The 15,301-nt window shown below is 46.8% G+C and overlaps 5 protein-coding genes across 5 annotated transcripts; 2 read left to right on the top strand and 3 right to left on the bottom strand.

The window, feature by feature from the left end:
• Positions 1 to 616: 616 nt before the first annotated feature.
• On the top strand, positions 617 to 1,766 carry MCYG_02072 (mitochondrial phosphate carrier protein; the record flags this gene model as incomplete). Its single annotated transcript, XM_002849092.1, has 3 exons — positions 617 to 790; positions 884 to 1,245; positions 1,361 to 1,766. The coding sequence occupies 3 exons, from the start codon at positions 617 to 619 to the stop codon at positions 1,764 to 1,766; spliced, it is 942 nt and encodes a 313-aa protein (XP_002849138.1).
• Positions 1,767 to 5,209: 3,443 nt separating this feature from the next.
• Positions 5,210 to 6,406, bottom strand: MCYG_02071 (conserved hypothetical protein; the record flags this gene model as incomplete). The annotated part of the gene is made up of 2 exons (XM_002849091.1): positions 5,210 to 6,177; positions 6,199 to 6,406. 2 exons carry the CDS (start codon positions 6,404 to 6,406, stop codon positions 5,210 to 5,212), a joined length of 1,176 nt encoding a protein of 391 aa, XP_002849137.1.
• Positions 6,407 to 7,461: 1,055 nt separating this feature from the next.
• On the top strand, positions 7,462 to 9,114 carry MCYG_02070 (serine proteinase; the record flags this gene model as incomplete). The annotated part of the gene is made up of 3 exons (XM_002849090.1): positions 7,462 to 7,863; positions 7,946 to 8,881; positions 8,944 to 9,114. The coding sequence occupies 3 exons, from the start codon at positions 7,498 to 7,500 to the stop codon at positions 9,112 to 9,114; spliced, it is 1,473 nt and encodes a 490-aa protein (XP_002849136.1).
• Positions 9,115 to 9,783: 669 nt separating this feature from the next.
• MCYG_02069 (conserved hypothetical protein) lies at positions 9,784 to 13,246 on the bottom strand (the record flags this gene model as incomplete). Its single annotated transcript, XM_002849089.1, has 7 exons — positions 9,784 to 10,879; positions 10,979 to 11,068; positions 11,119 to 11,186; positions 11,357 to 11,500; positions 11,559 to 12,874; positions 13,078 to 13,136; positions 13,233 to 13,246. The coding sequence occupies 7 exons, from the start codon at positions 13,244 to 13,246 to the stop codon at positions 9,784 to 9,786; spliced, it is 2,787 nt and encodes a 928-aa protein (XP_002849135.1).
• Positions 13,247 to 14,462: 1,216 nt separating this feature from the next.
• Positions 14,463 to 15,293, bottom strand: MCYG_02068 (GS1-like protein; the record flags this gene model as incomplete). Its single annotated transcript, XM_002849088.1, has 1 exon — positions 14,463 to 15,293. One exon carries the CDS (start codon positions 15,291 to 15,293, stop codon positions 14,463 to 14,465), a length of 831 nt encoding a protein of 276 aa, XP_002849134.1.
• Between the last annotated feature and the right edge of the window lie 8 nt (positions 15,294 to 15,301).

Below are 15,301 nucleotides of genomic sequence, written 5' to 3'. Positions count from 1 at the left end.
AGGAGAATGGTTATATAAGCGGATAAAAGACTCACATAAGTAATATAAAACACGTGCATATTATTCGTCCAATATATAGGTGATTATTGACCAATAGATATATATTAATTTGCCATGCATATCTATTGGTCAGTGATTTTTATCTTTAATCATCACCGTTGTATAAGCCTCCTTTGTGCTACCAAAGCTGAGATATCCGGAGGCTTTGAGAGAGATTTTATATGGTAAAACTAAACATACCCTACCCCCAGCAAGTCCAAGAAGCCCAGCTGAAGCCGTAGAAATCCTGCCATGCTTAGGTACTATCGACTCGCATGTTTTCAATCTGTCAAGCAACACCACACATGGCTTCTACAGCTCCTTCTAGAATATGCCTCTGAGGCACCGTACAGAGTATGGGGCGCGGAGTACTGTCTCTGTAGAGCAGTTATATAAGAAGAAATGAGGTCTTACACTATAAATAAGCAAGGCTGCAAGTGACGTTGGCTTGGAAGGAACGGGGTTAAAGGAACGGATATAGCCATATCTCCGTTCTATATATATATGTAAGGTTATCTCTTGAGGCGCTAAGTTTAGCTAAATTTCTATATCAAAATTCATTTCTTCGACCATCACAATGACTGCCGCCCCTGCTGCCATCCCCCAGCTCAAGACGAACAAGCCGGAGGGCATCGACCTCTACGCTCGTTTTGCTCTTGCCGGTGCGCTGGGTTGCTCTATCACCCACTCTGCTTTCACTCCGGTCGACATGTATGTGACCTTTATCGGCTCTAGTTCTGGCTCTAGCTCCGTTACCACAATCGACTAAAAAGGAGACCTTATACAGTGTCAAAACTAGGATCCAGCTGGACCCTACCACCTACAACAATGGCATGATCGGTAGTTTTCGCCAGTTATCCGCAACGAAGGCATCGGCGCTCTCGCAACAGGCTTTGGCCCAACCTTTGCCGGCTATTTCATGCAAGGTGCCTTTAAATTCGGTGATTACGAATTCTTCCAGCAGAAACTTGTCGATGTTCTCGGCGCAGAAAAGGCGAAGCAGAATCGTACAGCCGTTTATATTGTTTTCGCTGGTTGTGCTGAGTTCTTCGCCTCAATTGCGCTCTGTCCCCTGGAAGCAACACGTATTCGCCTTGTCTCGACACCGGGCTTTGCTGGTGGCCTGATCGGTGGTTTCGGAAAGATTTTGAAGAATGAGGGCATCGGCGCCTTTTATTCTGGCTTTGGTCCTATCCTGTTCAAACAGTATGTTCACATTCTCTGAGAGCATCTCGAGCGTCTTGCGCAATAATTTGTGCAACTCCCTCAAAACAGCATGAAAACAACACAATGAAGAGCGAAAACTAATATATATATACAGGGTTCCTTATACAATAACGAAATTTGTTGCTTTTGAAAAGGTTTCCGAGGCTATCCTGAGCCAGTTTGATGACAAGTCCCAAATGTCAGCTGGCGCCTCGACCGCTGTGAACTTGGGATCTGGCCTGATTGGTGGTTTCGCGGCCGCCATCGTGTCTCAGCCTGCCGATACAATGTTGTCCAAAATCAACAAAACGAAGGCTTTGCCTGGTGAGGGCACTGTTTCTCGGTTGATCAAGATTGCTGGCGAGCTTGGTCTACGCGGGTCTTTTGCTGGTCTCCCAACGCGTCTGTTCATGGTCGGTGGTCTCACTGCGGGCCAATTTGCCATCTACGGTGATATCAAGAAACTCTTAGCCAAGTGTGCTTCTTTTCCCTTTACTTCATTTGACACGGACTTAAACTAACACCCTCTACAGGTGCTACGAAGTAGAGAGAGGGGATGTTTAGATATCATTTCCCAACATCGCACAGTCTAGACCAAGAACTAACCTTTTAGTATGGAGATTAAGTCTTTCAATTTCTCTCTACGTGTTTGATACTTATATAGAATTTAGAATTCCATTTGATAGAGTTGACTGTCCTTACATAAGATCGAGCGTGATGCCTATATCTTGTCCAACTTATTTATTCCTTTCTATAGTCCCATCGGTAGATTTAGTTTTTATATAAACTTATACTCTGTGTTTCTGGCCACATGTTCATAGTTCCTTTTAAATGTCTTCATTTTATATATATAATGATGACCTCAGATTTCTAGCCCTGGACAACAAAAAGCTGAATTTCAGGGTAAGTTATCTTGAGCAATCATCTTGGGCAGTTGTCTTGGAACCGACAGCAAAGTACTTTCCCCCCTGTCCAACAACATTTCCCATCGCCGCAGCCGTCGTTGGTGCACCAAACCCAATACTGCGGGCAGCTACCGTTACAAAATGGTGCTGTTCCATACCAATAACAACCTCTTGGAGCAGGGAAGCCTCGTGCCGCCAACGATTTAGAAGAAGTTACCTGGTTAGAACTAGGCTTCTCTAAAGAAACATTAGCTAGGAGGTTGGGGATAACTGGGATTTATTAACCCACCAAGAGCGGCAGCGGAGGCGAGACCAAGGAGGAAGAAAGGTATTATGGAACGCATGGTGATTTTCCGAGCTAAAGGGTATAATATAGTTAGAATTTATGTGTTTGGCACAAGGTTTCCGGAGTGTACCTAGCAAAGAAGGTAGAGGATTTCTTGACTTTTGGAGATGGGTTGAAAGAGTAATGAAGAAGTATTAATTGCAAGACGTAGTCGCCGTTTATATTTCTAGGCAAAAACAGCATAGACAGAATCGGAATCTCATCCATCGGTTTTCAATATTCCTCTAGTTTACCATAAATTGATTCTATGCAAGCGTAGATGCAAACAACAGGATATCGCCAGCTCCATGTTAATCTCACTACTCTTCCGATTGGATTATCAATAAGATATAGTGTGCTGTTGAGCTATGGCTGACCAGTGATAAAGCCAAAACACTCATAAATGTTGGACCAACCATACAATTATGCATTTGTTTGTCAATTGCTGATGTTGGGGAGGGTATCAAATCGGAACAGATCAATTCGATCTTAATTTTATTGCCGGGGGTACTCCTTGCGCGTATGCATTACCAGCATCCTTCTTGTTTTTCTCTTGTTTCACTATGCAAATGCAGCCTATTCACTTCAAGCCCATAGATGGAGCCACAAGAAGCTGGATACGCATTGCTGCCTCAAAGCATGCATGGGTAGTCTTTGGACGGCACATGATCCCGCGCATACATACTTATACAGCAATAGCTGCAATACTATGCAGTTAAGAATTTCCAGCAAGGTTGACATACTAACTTTTAGTTGCAACACTAAAAGTTAGATCTTCTAAAAAAAGGCATATTCAAAAGAAGAAATATCAATATAAAGGGGAGCTCGAAAATACCGCGGGTGTGTACTATGTAGTAATCTCGACTGCATATAATATGTAGAGTCGCTAAATAACCACATGCATAGTGTCGATCCCTAATGATAAAGCATCGAATGCTGATCATTGCATATGACAATGCCATGCAGTATAATTTAGTGAGAAAGTCTGTTCATTCACGTAGTACTGCTTTTGATCTAATATCTCTCTGGCCAGCTCAGAAAGGGAATCCACTGGGGAAGAGTTGAAGGTAGTATTCAGCTCCTGTGTAGGTATAGTATAAGCGTATTCATGCATGTCCATCGAGAATCCTTGTGTAGCCCTTTCGTCTCGTAGCAACCCCTCAGCTGCTCCATCAACATTATATAGTAAGATGAGCCCTATGGCGCTCAGGTGGCGTTGCGATGCCTGATCAGAGAGACGAGAGTCATAGACTACTAGGGCGTGAGCTTCTCAAATCACTCTTTCGTGCGTTAGTGTATCAACGGATAGACAAGACTTAACTGAGCTTCCGCTTGTGCGCGGCGTCCACAATGTTCCCACAAAGCGACAAAGGGAGTATTGCGGAAACTAGGCGGTATTAGTAGTAGAACATCGCATGTCGAACCGTTTACCGAAATCGGTCGTTTAGCTGCTCTCCCAGCGTATCGAGGCAAGAGGCTTGCCTAGATGCTGGTCAAAACAGCTCCGAGATGAGGTGCAGGACATGACCACGAAGTAGGTATCACACTCGGCGCCAGCATGAGGTTTTAATTCATGCACACTCGGTGTATGTTATGTCCTGTTAATACCAATATAGGCTAACTGAAACAAGATATGTCGAGTTTGACCACATAACTGATTATTTGAGCAATCTAGAAACATCATCAATAGGCATAGGGATTGCGGGAATTAAAGTGTCCATTGGGTATCTATCATGTCGTAGGTAGATAGTTAGTTAGCGCAAGTTTCAGTCAGGTATGAAGAGTATTGTAGAGTCCGAGAATTCAAAGTGTGCTCCATCTGCCGTTTCTAGAACGCTGCTTGCGATTTTGCCACCTTGATGCTCGAAAGTTGTGTCTGGGGCCCTGGATCGATTAGCTATCTGGGCTTCCGTCGGCCCGTTGAGGATTCGACAGTAGGTCGGTTTAAGCAGTCAGTCCAGGATTGCTTTCATCGGCGATATCGATCCTAATAAAGTTGCCACTTCGAGATGCAATGCCATCTAGATAAAATGGGGCGTTCAAGCTAAGCGGAATGATTTGAGAGGAGCAGAAGGCATGGCCGCATTAATGACGATGAACGAAAACGACAAATAACGACTCGCACGTCGAAGAAGCCGTACGACGAGAAGACCGGCCGGCCTACCAGTACTATCCAATGCCAGCAGAAGTTCTAGTTATTATCAAATGGATATTCTGGGGGAGATATAGCTTACCTTCCAGTGCTTCTTTGGCTGGGATCCAACACCTCACTCCTAGGCGACGGCCGGCAACCAGGGATACCTTTGATGGTGAGACGTCTAACGGGTAACTAGCTAAGCTAGTTACCAACTTCGGCTCCAGCGTTAGACACAACCGTCGCCCTGCAGCTTCGTGGCATATCCAGCCGAAACCTCGTTTGGCTGACAAGCTTGTATTTGGAGTAAGCGGAGTGGCGATGGAAGGCCCCGAACTCAAAGTCTGATGGGGACACCAGAGCAGCCAGATGGGACGATGGATGCGAAACGCTCTCATCACTCTATAACACCGCTACATAAATCTAGTTAAAGCCTTGCTAGAAGAGGACTTAGCTGGATAGGGGGAAACCAAAGCTGACAAGTTACACCCTACATTGAAGAATCCAGATGCCAGCCTCGTGTTTGTAGCAAGGTCGATTATTTGGAGATAAATACTTAGTAACTAATACAATATTGGGTATTCACTCTAGCCATCTTCGCTACTCATCTCCATCCTCAGTCTCGCCATCAGAGTTGTAAGCGGTATAGATATAATCATCTTCCGAGTTTTCTGGGTAGTATTCGGGGGCAATTTCCATCTCATACTCCTCGTCATCACTCCCTAAATCTATTTCTTCCACAGAACGTGAAATTTCTGCAATTTCATTATCGTGGTTAGCCTCACTCGGTTTGAAGCAATGATCCAGCATGTCCGCTTTCATTTCATCTGGCAGAATGTCACCCAGCTCTTCAACAAGCCCTAGCACGACGCTTTCGCGTAAATACCTCTTACCAGTCCCCCAGACTGTCGACAGCCTCGGAATGTAAGGGTCTGGGGGCGCAGCGATGCCATCGCGTTTTCGCTCCTGATAATGTGATATCAAGGACACGATATAGTGGAAATATAGGTATCTAGCGCTTGGACGCGCTTCAGTAAGAAATATGAGTTTCTTCCCACAGAAAAACTCATCATAAGGACGGGGTTCACCGATAGGAACGGCCTTCCATTCCTGAGGATCGCTAGAGTTGGGGTCCTGGGGTACGATGGAGAACTTGTGAGCATCAAATCTTGACGCAAAAGGGCGTTGAACAAGTAAGCCGTTGCGTGCTGAGTTGATTTCACCGTTTGCATCTGGGCCAAAGATGTAGGTCATCGTGCTTTGTCCGTAGGACAAGGGGAATATACGGGCTGCCGAGAAGACTTCATGTATGATTAAGGTATTATGGAAGACATCCCAGTAATATTGTAGGTCTTCATTCTTTATGGTGCCATACGCCCTCTTTAGGTTTGAAAGAAAATTCCGTTCGTTGAAGCAAAACATTCTTATCTTCAGGAGTGTCAGAAGTTCCGCATACGCAACACGTACCATGGGGAGGTCGCCGGCTTTTGAAAAGGATCGGACGATGTTTCGTGCTCGTTGTCGATCTTGTTTTCTCTGCGCCGATTGCTGCCTGCGAGCTACTTCTTCTATATTAGATGGATACTCACGGTGAGATCCATCGTTAAGGTATGCCGCATTTGCTCTCTTTAATAGTAAAGTATAGACCTCTTGCTGGTAGTCTAACTTCATTTGAACGTAGTTCCAGTATACTTCCGTGTTATAGAGCTCACCGTTGCTCATCTTTAGAGCCTGCCTCAGCCATTTTTTGGCATATTTCAGCCGCTCACTTTCTTCTTCTGTGAGTCCGTAATCCATTATCTCGGGGGAAAGGGAAGAAAGCCTTGGGGTATATCTCAAGTATTGAATATTTGAAGGGATGAAGGAAAGCATATGGGAGGAAGAATGTTAATAAATAAGACGGGTGGATGACGTATTCAGTGAATGCCGAAAGGTCCGTGAATAAAGTGTGCCAAAGTTGGGTTTCCATGGGTTCATCACAGTCAAAGGGGGTAGCGGATATGGTAGTACCACGTCTTCATCATCCTTCTAGCCGTGGTACTATGGCTAGTTGGATCGCTCGAGTATGACAAGCATGACTATCTCCCTTGTTCCCAGTAGCAGATAACGTCCTCTGCGGAATCACCCCGACAGGTGTTTTTATTTGATACACGCCGGAAAGCCCGGTAAGTAGCGGTTTCAGCCATCTCATCAGAATCAGTCAGTTAATCCCAGGATTCTTCGGATTTTATTTCCATGCGCGTTGGCAGCTGGCTATTGCAAGAGAAAGGAAAATCGTCAGCGACGAAGAGACAAGCAGTCACAAGGGGCGTACCTTGATAGCTCTCCACAGCCTGTCCTTCCGGGCGCTAGTAACATAGTTACTCCGTAGATCCTTGTGGCGCTAGCTGGAGCTGCTGCTGCCTGCTTGGAGCTGAAGCTATCACCAGGTATGGAATGCTTTGTATATCATCTTCTCTTCCCGCGTATCTTTTATATCACAAAAAATACTCCATCTGCCACGAGCATATCACGAGTACATCCAAGTATCCAAGTATCAAACAGCCTCCTACAAGTCTTTACCCCGTACTTTTAGGGTCAAGGCGGAGGCAACGTGACCACGGCTAACCTTACATAAGCTCCACTTCGGGTGGGGATGGCATGTGACGTGATACGGATGAGTCAGCATGGGGATCTTACATCATCCGCGCCGAACTCAAGCTCAACTTCAACCTCCTCTTCTTCCTCGTCCTCTTCCTCTTCCTCTTCCTCTTTCTTCCCATCTTTCACTTTCACTCAACACCATCATCGGTGTTCTCCCATCTTCTGTAGTCCCCAAGTCTGCTGCTATCCCATCGCTCGAGCTCCTTATTCTTACCTCTCTTGCTTGACTTGCCCTGCTCGTCACAATGAAGGGCCTCCTCAGCCTCTCGGTGTTGCCAGTCCTGGCATACGCCTCTCCCATGATCGTTGACTCCATCCATCAAGATGCTGCTCCCATCCTCTCCTCTACCAACGCCAAAGACATCCCTGATTCATACATAGTCGTCTTCAAGAAGGGTGTCTCTTCCTCTTCGGCTCTAGCTCACCAGACCTGGGTCCAAGAGATTCACACCTCGACTGAGTCGAAGCGCCTGAAGAAACGCAACCAGTTCACATTCAAGAACGAAGCTTTTGATGGCTTGAAACACACGTTCGACATTGCCGGTGGTCTTCTCGGCTACTCTGGTCACTTTGATGAAGAGGTTATCGAGCAAGTCCGCAGACATCCTGACGTAAGCTTCACGCCTCAAGGCTGAGCTCCCAGCCACCCCATTCTTCTCTGTTTCTTAAGGCTTGCATACTGACTGAGTATAGGTTGAATACATTGAACGAGACTCTGAAGTCCGTGCCCTCGAATCTGTCACTGAGAACGGCGCTCCGTGGGGTCTAGCTCGTATCTCTCACCGTAAGAGGCTCAACTTCGGCACATTCAACAAGTACATATACGCTGCCCAAGGTGGTGAGGGTGTTGATGCCTATGTTATCGACACCGGTACCAACATCGAGCACGTTGACTTTGAAGGTCGTGCCAGCTGGGGCAAGACTATTCCTGAGAATGATGACGACATCGACGGTAACGGCCATGGAACTCACTGCTCCGGTACTATTGCTGGCAAGAAGTACGGTGTTGCCAAAAAGGCCCATGTCCATGCCGTCAAGGTCTTGAGGACCAGCGGTTCTGGTACTATGTCTGATGTCGTCAAGGGTGTTCAATGGGCCGCCGAAAGTCACCTGAAGCAGGTTGGCGAGACCAAGAAGGGTAACCGAAAGGGCTTCAAGGGAAGTGTTGCTAACATGAGTTTGGGTGGCGGCAAGTCCGTCACTTTGGACCGTGTTGTTGACCAGGCCGTTGCTGTTGGCATGCACTTCGCTGTTGCTGCCGGTAACGACAACGCTGATGCTTGCAACTACTCTCCAGCTGCCTCCCAGAACTCCATCACCGTCGGTGCCTCAACTCTCACCGATGAGCGTGCATACTTCTCCAACTATGGCAAATGCACTGACATCTTCGCCCCTGGCTTGAACATTCAGTCTACCTGGATTGGGAGCAAATACGCCGTGAACACCATATCCGGAACTTCCATGGCCTCTCCACATATCTGTGGTCTTTTGGCCTACTTCCTCTCCCTCCAGCCTGCCTCCGACTCCGCTTTCGCTGTTGCTGAGATCACCCCAGCTGAAATGAAGGAAAATATGATTTCCATCGCATCCAAGAATGCCCTCACTGACATCCCAGCTGACACCCCCAACGTAAGCATTCCCTCATACATTTCTTCCACTCAGGCCCACCTTACTAACATACCCGTCTATAGCTCCTCGCATGGAACGGCGGTGGCTCTGACAACTACAAGGAGATTGTTGGCGGCAAGGACAATGCCACTAAGGAACACATCTCCTCCACCCTCACCGAGAAGCTCGAGCAATTGGCCGAAGAGGGCCTCACTGCTATCTACAACGAACTCAAGGACGTCGTCGTTGCATAGACGCTCAGTATAGACCTACTCTATATAGACACGCTGCATCCGGCATACTACGCACCACAGCGTATCCGGAGCTAGACGTACGTGCGCTCCTCTTGGTTCCACTACCTGGAACGCGACATAGCACGAACACACGACTTTGACTAATGGCACGTTGAATATCCCAACCTTGGCGCAGATATTGTTTTGGTTATATGTTCTTTGGGTGTGATATTACTTTGTACTGCTTGTTTCCCTTCTTCCCTTCCTACGCTACGCCTGAGGAGACACGCCTCGTTCCACGTACAGTTTTGCATGTTTTATTATTACTTGCGCTGCATGATTCCATTCGTTCCAGGCTATTGTTTCGGTCATGTTACAGTTAGCTCTTCTCAGTCTCCTCCCGCCAGGCGTATAGATAGCTAGTCTTTGAATGTGCCGCTTTCAGTGGGGTTAATAACAAAGCCTTTAGAACAGCAATAGGCTAGACAATACAAGCTATACATCTACGCATACTCGGTGCAGCGTTTGTTTTTGGTAGCACGCGACTCGGGTTCAGCATGGGGCTATTAGTGTAACACCCCACATTCCATGAAGCAAGTTACGTATTATCTTTCTAGTTGACGCTGAAAACGTTGGTGGTCATACTTGGATTTCTTGGTTTGCGTTTGTTTGATCATATGAACACCCGAACTACTTTCCACGGCGATGTGGTCCACCGTAACTACCTGAATTACGTAGACCACTGAGCATATCCCTTCCGTTATCATTAGATGCAGATTGTTCAGACTCCTCTGAAATATGAGCCTCATACCCATCATCATGACCTTCATTATCATCGTCCTCTTCCTCGTCTTCCCCCTCGTCCTCATCAGTACTCGTGGAATTGTTCGAGTTACCTTTCCCATCAAGTATACTAGGTCGTTTCTTTCGTTCAAAGTCCTGAGCATGTGCAGTGGCTAACATGGTGCCTACCCGCGCTAATGTTCCGCTGGGAGGAGTACCATCCTCTCTCTGAGAGAAGCGTCGGCGACGAAGCGAACTGATGGGTGTGCCTACGCCATTTTCAAGATCGGGCGTATATGTTGCGGAACCGTTCGTTGCTATCCGCCCCAGGGCATGAGGAGGCGAGTATTTTGACTCGCCTCGGGTATATGTGGTGGGCGCTGGAGGGATGGTAGAAAGCCTTTCTTCATCAGATGCTGTGAGTGACATGTCATACGGGAGTGGAATATCTCTTGAAGCTCGGAACCTGCCGACGTTGGTGCAATGTTCATTCTCAACACGGAAAATGGTCCACATTCCTCTCCGACACACTTCGGAGAGTGCGACTGCAAAGCTTAGAACTGCTGAGTGTTGCATATCATGTATAAATACCGCGTATAAAATCCAGTTAAACCGGAGTATAGGGTCGACAATCATTGCGACATAGTACACCCACCGCCGCTGGAAGCCAAGGTAGTCGCGTAAATATGGGTTCTTGGAGTAAGGGTTGCATAAACTCCAGTCCATAGCTAAGTCCCAGACAGAAGCATAGATGGCGTTTAAGCAGGCAAATGTGATAAACATGCCGCGTAATGTTGTCGATTTGTCGATACGGTATAAACTAAGGGTTAGGTAGTAAAGGATAGAAAAGGAGTATTTGCCAAAATTGACAAGATGAGGAAAGGCGTTGCGAGTGTCATAGTATCGGCGAAGGCACTGGAAGCCACGCCATATTGAGGGTACTGTAGTCACAAAGCCAAATACACGAGAGTGCGAAGAATTGCACATTACTGGATTATCCCATCTATTTGCGTATAGACAGAAGAAGAGAGCAATATTCTATACGCCTTCTGTCAGCTAGGGGCCTTTAATTCGGGTATGTAAAAGTAATAATATCACTTACCCCCATAGCGTAGGTCTGGGAGCAGTACATGTCACCGAGAAAGAAATCACGAAATTCCACGGGATAAAGCCCTGCAAGGAGTAGCCGCCACTACAGCATTGTTAGCCGCTAGTTATAAGCAAAAAAGGGGGGAAACTCACATGAGAATATGCCCACCAAAGCCTGCTCCGGTAGTATAGAATACGCGCGGGTAGGAATAAGATAAAGACTGTTAACCCGATTAGGATAACTGGCCAATATATATATAGTGCATTTGTCCAGCGGAAGTTCAACCACATGGATAAGCCTAGGAAAAAGCTGAACAGGCATGGTATCTAAGTAGAAGAAAAATTAACCATCAGCGCAATAGCTATAACCGTATCCAGCATATTGACCTACCTCTGACAGTTGTCGCCAATCTAAGACATGGCGGGTATCATATTCGAAGACAAAAATATAGTTAATCTTTGACATGCTCCAGATCCTACAGTCCAAGCAAAATAAAAGGAAATGAACAAGAATAAGGAAGTATCCACCGTATATCTAGATGTCAAGGAATTAGATATCTACTTTTCACAGAGAAGTTGTCTTTTCGTCATACCTGTAGAAGATAGCTGGTTTCGGTCTTCTGGTTTAGATCATCTTCAAACAAATGTCTGATGGCATAGTAAAGGCCCTGGATAGCAAACACGAGGCCGGCAGCTAGCAATAGCCCATTCCGAAATGAGTTGGGGGAGTAATCCATAGAGCTCATCGCTTTACCACGCAGTTTATGAGTGGCAACTTTGCGGTTCCCTCGTTCAAAATACCGAGCATACAAGTCTTCAACTGCAACTAAGTGGTTTTCAACAATATCACTCTGGACGAACCATGCTTTATTAACCTTTTCGGTCATGTATCTCCCCGTAGGTCGAGCGTATGAAACCTTATCATACTTCTTATTTATTTTTCTGAAGGCCTTTCTGTTCAGATCAGCATATGATTTAAGTAGCTCTAGGCCACGGTAGAATTCCAGGAGCGCACGTTTTAGTTTCCTCTTTGCAGAACTATAAGGCACACCTTGGTATTCTCTGCGGGTTACAAAATCTCTCTGTTCATCAGCCATTGCCTGTGGTACAGGGCCTCTAGGTGTAGCTAGCTGTGTCATTGCCTTGGTAGTCTTCCCAATGTGGGAGCCTCCACCACGGGTCAGGGGCCTAGTCCAGTGGGTAGATGTTTGCCCGGCAGGGCCCTTTAAAACATTCGAACCCTCCTTAGTTTGTGGCATGGAATGGTTCTTCTTCGACCTGAGCTCTTCAATGCGTGAGTCCCGCATGACATGGAGTTGTTCTCTGAGCAATTGAAGCCTCTTTGTGGACTCATCTTCCTTTAACTTGTAAAATGTTTCGATCTTTGCGAGTTCCTTGTCCATGAAGGCAAAAAATTCTGTCTCTTTGGTTCTAAGCTCTGCCAAGGCTTGTTCCCGGGCGGGCATCTGGGTTTTAGATGGTTCATATTCCGGGCTGGACGAGAATATTCGGTGAATGAACGAAGGCCTCGGACCAGGCGGGCCAATTGTAGGCCTTCTATCTCTAATTTGCTTACGCAATGAACCACGCCCAGACTGTATATTTTGTCCAAACCGAGACTTCCTCTGCGTAGTTGTATTGGGTGCTGGAAGTTCCTCACTATACAAGGTGGACGACTCATTCCGAGGAGCGAAGTAGTTATCATCTTGATCAATTGCGGGATCAGGAAGCTGTAGCGACGAGGGGACTAAAGATGGCGAGACAGTATGGCTTGGCCTCGGTGGTACGATGCTACCATACCCTTCAGTTTGGTCGAACCTGGATGCTGGAGCTCGGAGGGGTGACCGTTCTGGCACGGCCGCGTTTATCAAATCACCTGCGTAACGCTGTGTTACGCTGCCGAGCCCGGCTATTTCATTCGATGTCAGCGTGAACTGGATGGAATCCCGATGCGTTGTATTACTTTGACTGAATCGTCGACGTCCTGGAGTCCATGACGCTTGCTCGACATGCCGAAGAGCCCTCGCAATGGCCTTGACTTTCTTCTTCCCACTCTATATATATCGTTTCAGCTAGTGATCAGCATTGTGTGGCATTGCTTGGCCTTCTAACTTGCCTTGTAGTTCAGATACTTCGCCTTCCATTCAGGAACTAGCTCCCGTTCAAGGTCTCTATGATGGGCAGTCAGTACATTATTCTTCTATTCAATGTATTTTTTTTTTTTTTTTTTTTTTATAAGAGTAGAATGCAACTGGGCTGTGACTTACTTTGCAAACTTCATTCTCTGGTGTGTATCTATATGAATTCATTGCAGGCTGCTGGCAATGGAGCTGCACACCAACAATATCTTCCATTGATCATTGCCAGGAAAGATTCCAAGTCTGCCTCGAAAACGTCGCCTGATATATAAATCTTTTCCATTCTTCCGCGGTCTCGAAGCCGACTTCGGTATAAACCCACGTGCGTGCTGAGTCATCCAAGCCAAAAGAAGCAATTTCAACCTCGTCCGCATCTTTTCTTTTACATCGACGAAGAGAACGACAGAAGAGAAGAGGCAGCAGAGCTAAGAAGAAGAAGAACAAAACGGATGGGACAGATGGCATTGGCTAGGACAGCAGATGCTCTACGGACGGGAAGGATGCGGATAAAGCGACTCTAGAGCTTCTGTTTGGACAGCGGGAAGGATGCGGGAGCAAGCATACGATATGTTACGTGGGATGACTACGTAGGATGACTGGCTTGCCAACAAACGCCTTTGTCCTCTCTCACAAAAGAGGGCGAATATCGTGGCGCTCGGGTTCCGCCAGAAGGAATCCTATCTCGCCATCGACGCTGAAACTGACAGCCGCTCCTCGTCTGCAGTCGACAATTGGCTGGGCCTTTTCTTGCTGGGAAAGAAACGGATTTCGTTTTTTGTTCCTGGACTACCGTGTTCTGTACGTTCAGGCTCTCTATTTGCCAGCATTCCACGAGTCGTGTGACTGCTCGCGTGCCAACCAGGATACGGCCCGTACAGATAGCAGCCAACACTTCCCTTGCAGCCACCACGCGAATAACAACACTATTTGTACGGGAAATGTAACCCTATCGTGCAGAATCTGATCCCGCCCCCTTTTCCACATTCTGTTATCGATGCCAGCATACTAGAGACGCCTCGTTCAAACCATATCGTTGCACCACATCTCAATTCTATTTTGGCCAATAGTAGCTGAATATAACCAGACACCTACTGTTTCACGGTACGATGGTGGGGTCAAGTGAAAGAAGATCATTTTCTTTCCCCAAGATTCTCATATCAAGCTGACATGAGAAAACACAACTCCACAACAAAAGGATCATTCGAGGGCCAGTAGGTGATCATGGCACTACAAATGGATATCTCTGACAACGTACGGGTTGTCTCCATAACTCTGTAACAAGACCCATTCTTGGACACGCCTTTTTTCTTCTCTCAACCGGAGTTCTATGAAGGACTACCTTCAGCAAGTACATATATTTCAAACCGGAACATCAATGCCGTACTTCTCGTAATCAAAATGTTCTAATGTTGGTATACTCTCAGCCCAGCCATCATCAATCTCTCCAAGCTGCCCTTCGGCTCCAACCTTGAACATTCCCGTCCTTCCAGCTAGCACATCCTTTTGTTTGTCCTGGTACTCGACAGCTACATCTGGATGCGGCACCCAAACAACCCTCATTCCAGCTCGTCTTCCGGCCTCGATTCCAGCCACACTATCCTCGAAAACTAAACATTCGCTAGGCAAAATGCACTTTTCGCCAGGCTCGATTGCCGAGTTCAACACCTGCAATGCGACTAAATAAATATCAGGTGCTGGTTTTCCCCGGCCCTTTGGCACCCGCGAATCATCACCTAGGATCCGCCTATCTGACTGGAAGAAGTTAAGCAGTCGTTTAGTTTCTGGTCTTGAAGTCTTTACTTCGTAGCTCTCCCGTTTCGCACTGGTTGCTAACGCCAGCTCAATTCGATCACCGGAAGAAGCACTATGGGCATGGCTAAGACAGTACAAAAGCTTTTCGGCACCCGGCATTGGCACGCAGTTCGAGAAATGTAGTCGCATTTGTTCCGCAGATTCACGCGTCCATTGCTCACGAGAGATGGGTAACTTGGCCCAGCTGTGGAACAAGTCGCCGTTTGTTGAATCTGGGATACCCATGAGCTGGGCCCGGATTGAACTGGTAAAAGGTGGCCTTCCATACTTTTCAAGTAGTAGGGTCGTAGATAGAGTGATCATGTCTTCTGAGTTGATGAGAAGTCCATCCATGTCGAAGATGCATGCTCGAATTGCGGGGAACCCTACGGTAGCCATGAGGGTTT

This window comes from Microsporum canis, genomic scaffold (assembly GCF_000151145.1).
Source record: "Microsporum canis CBS 113480 supercont1.2 genomic scaffold, whole genome shotgun sequence".
Taxonomy (NCBI): Eukaryota; Fungi; Ascomycota; class Eurotiomycetes; order Onygenales; family Arthrodermataceae; genus Microsporum; species Microsporum canis.
Note: the sequence above shows the minus strand (reverse complement) of the source record. Positions and strands in the feature narration are given on the sequence as shown.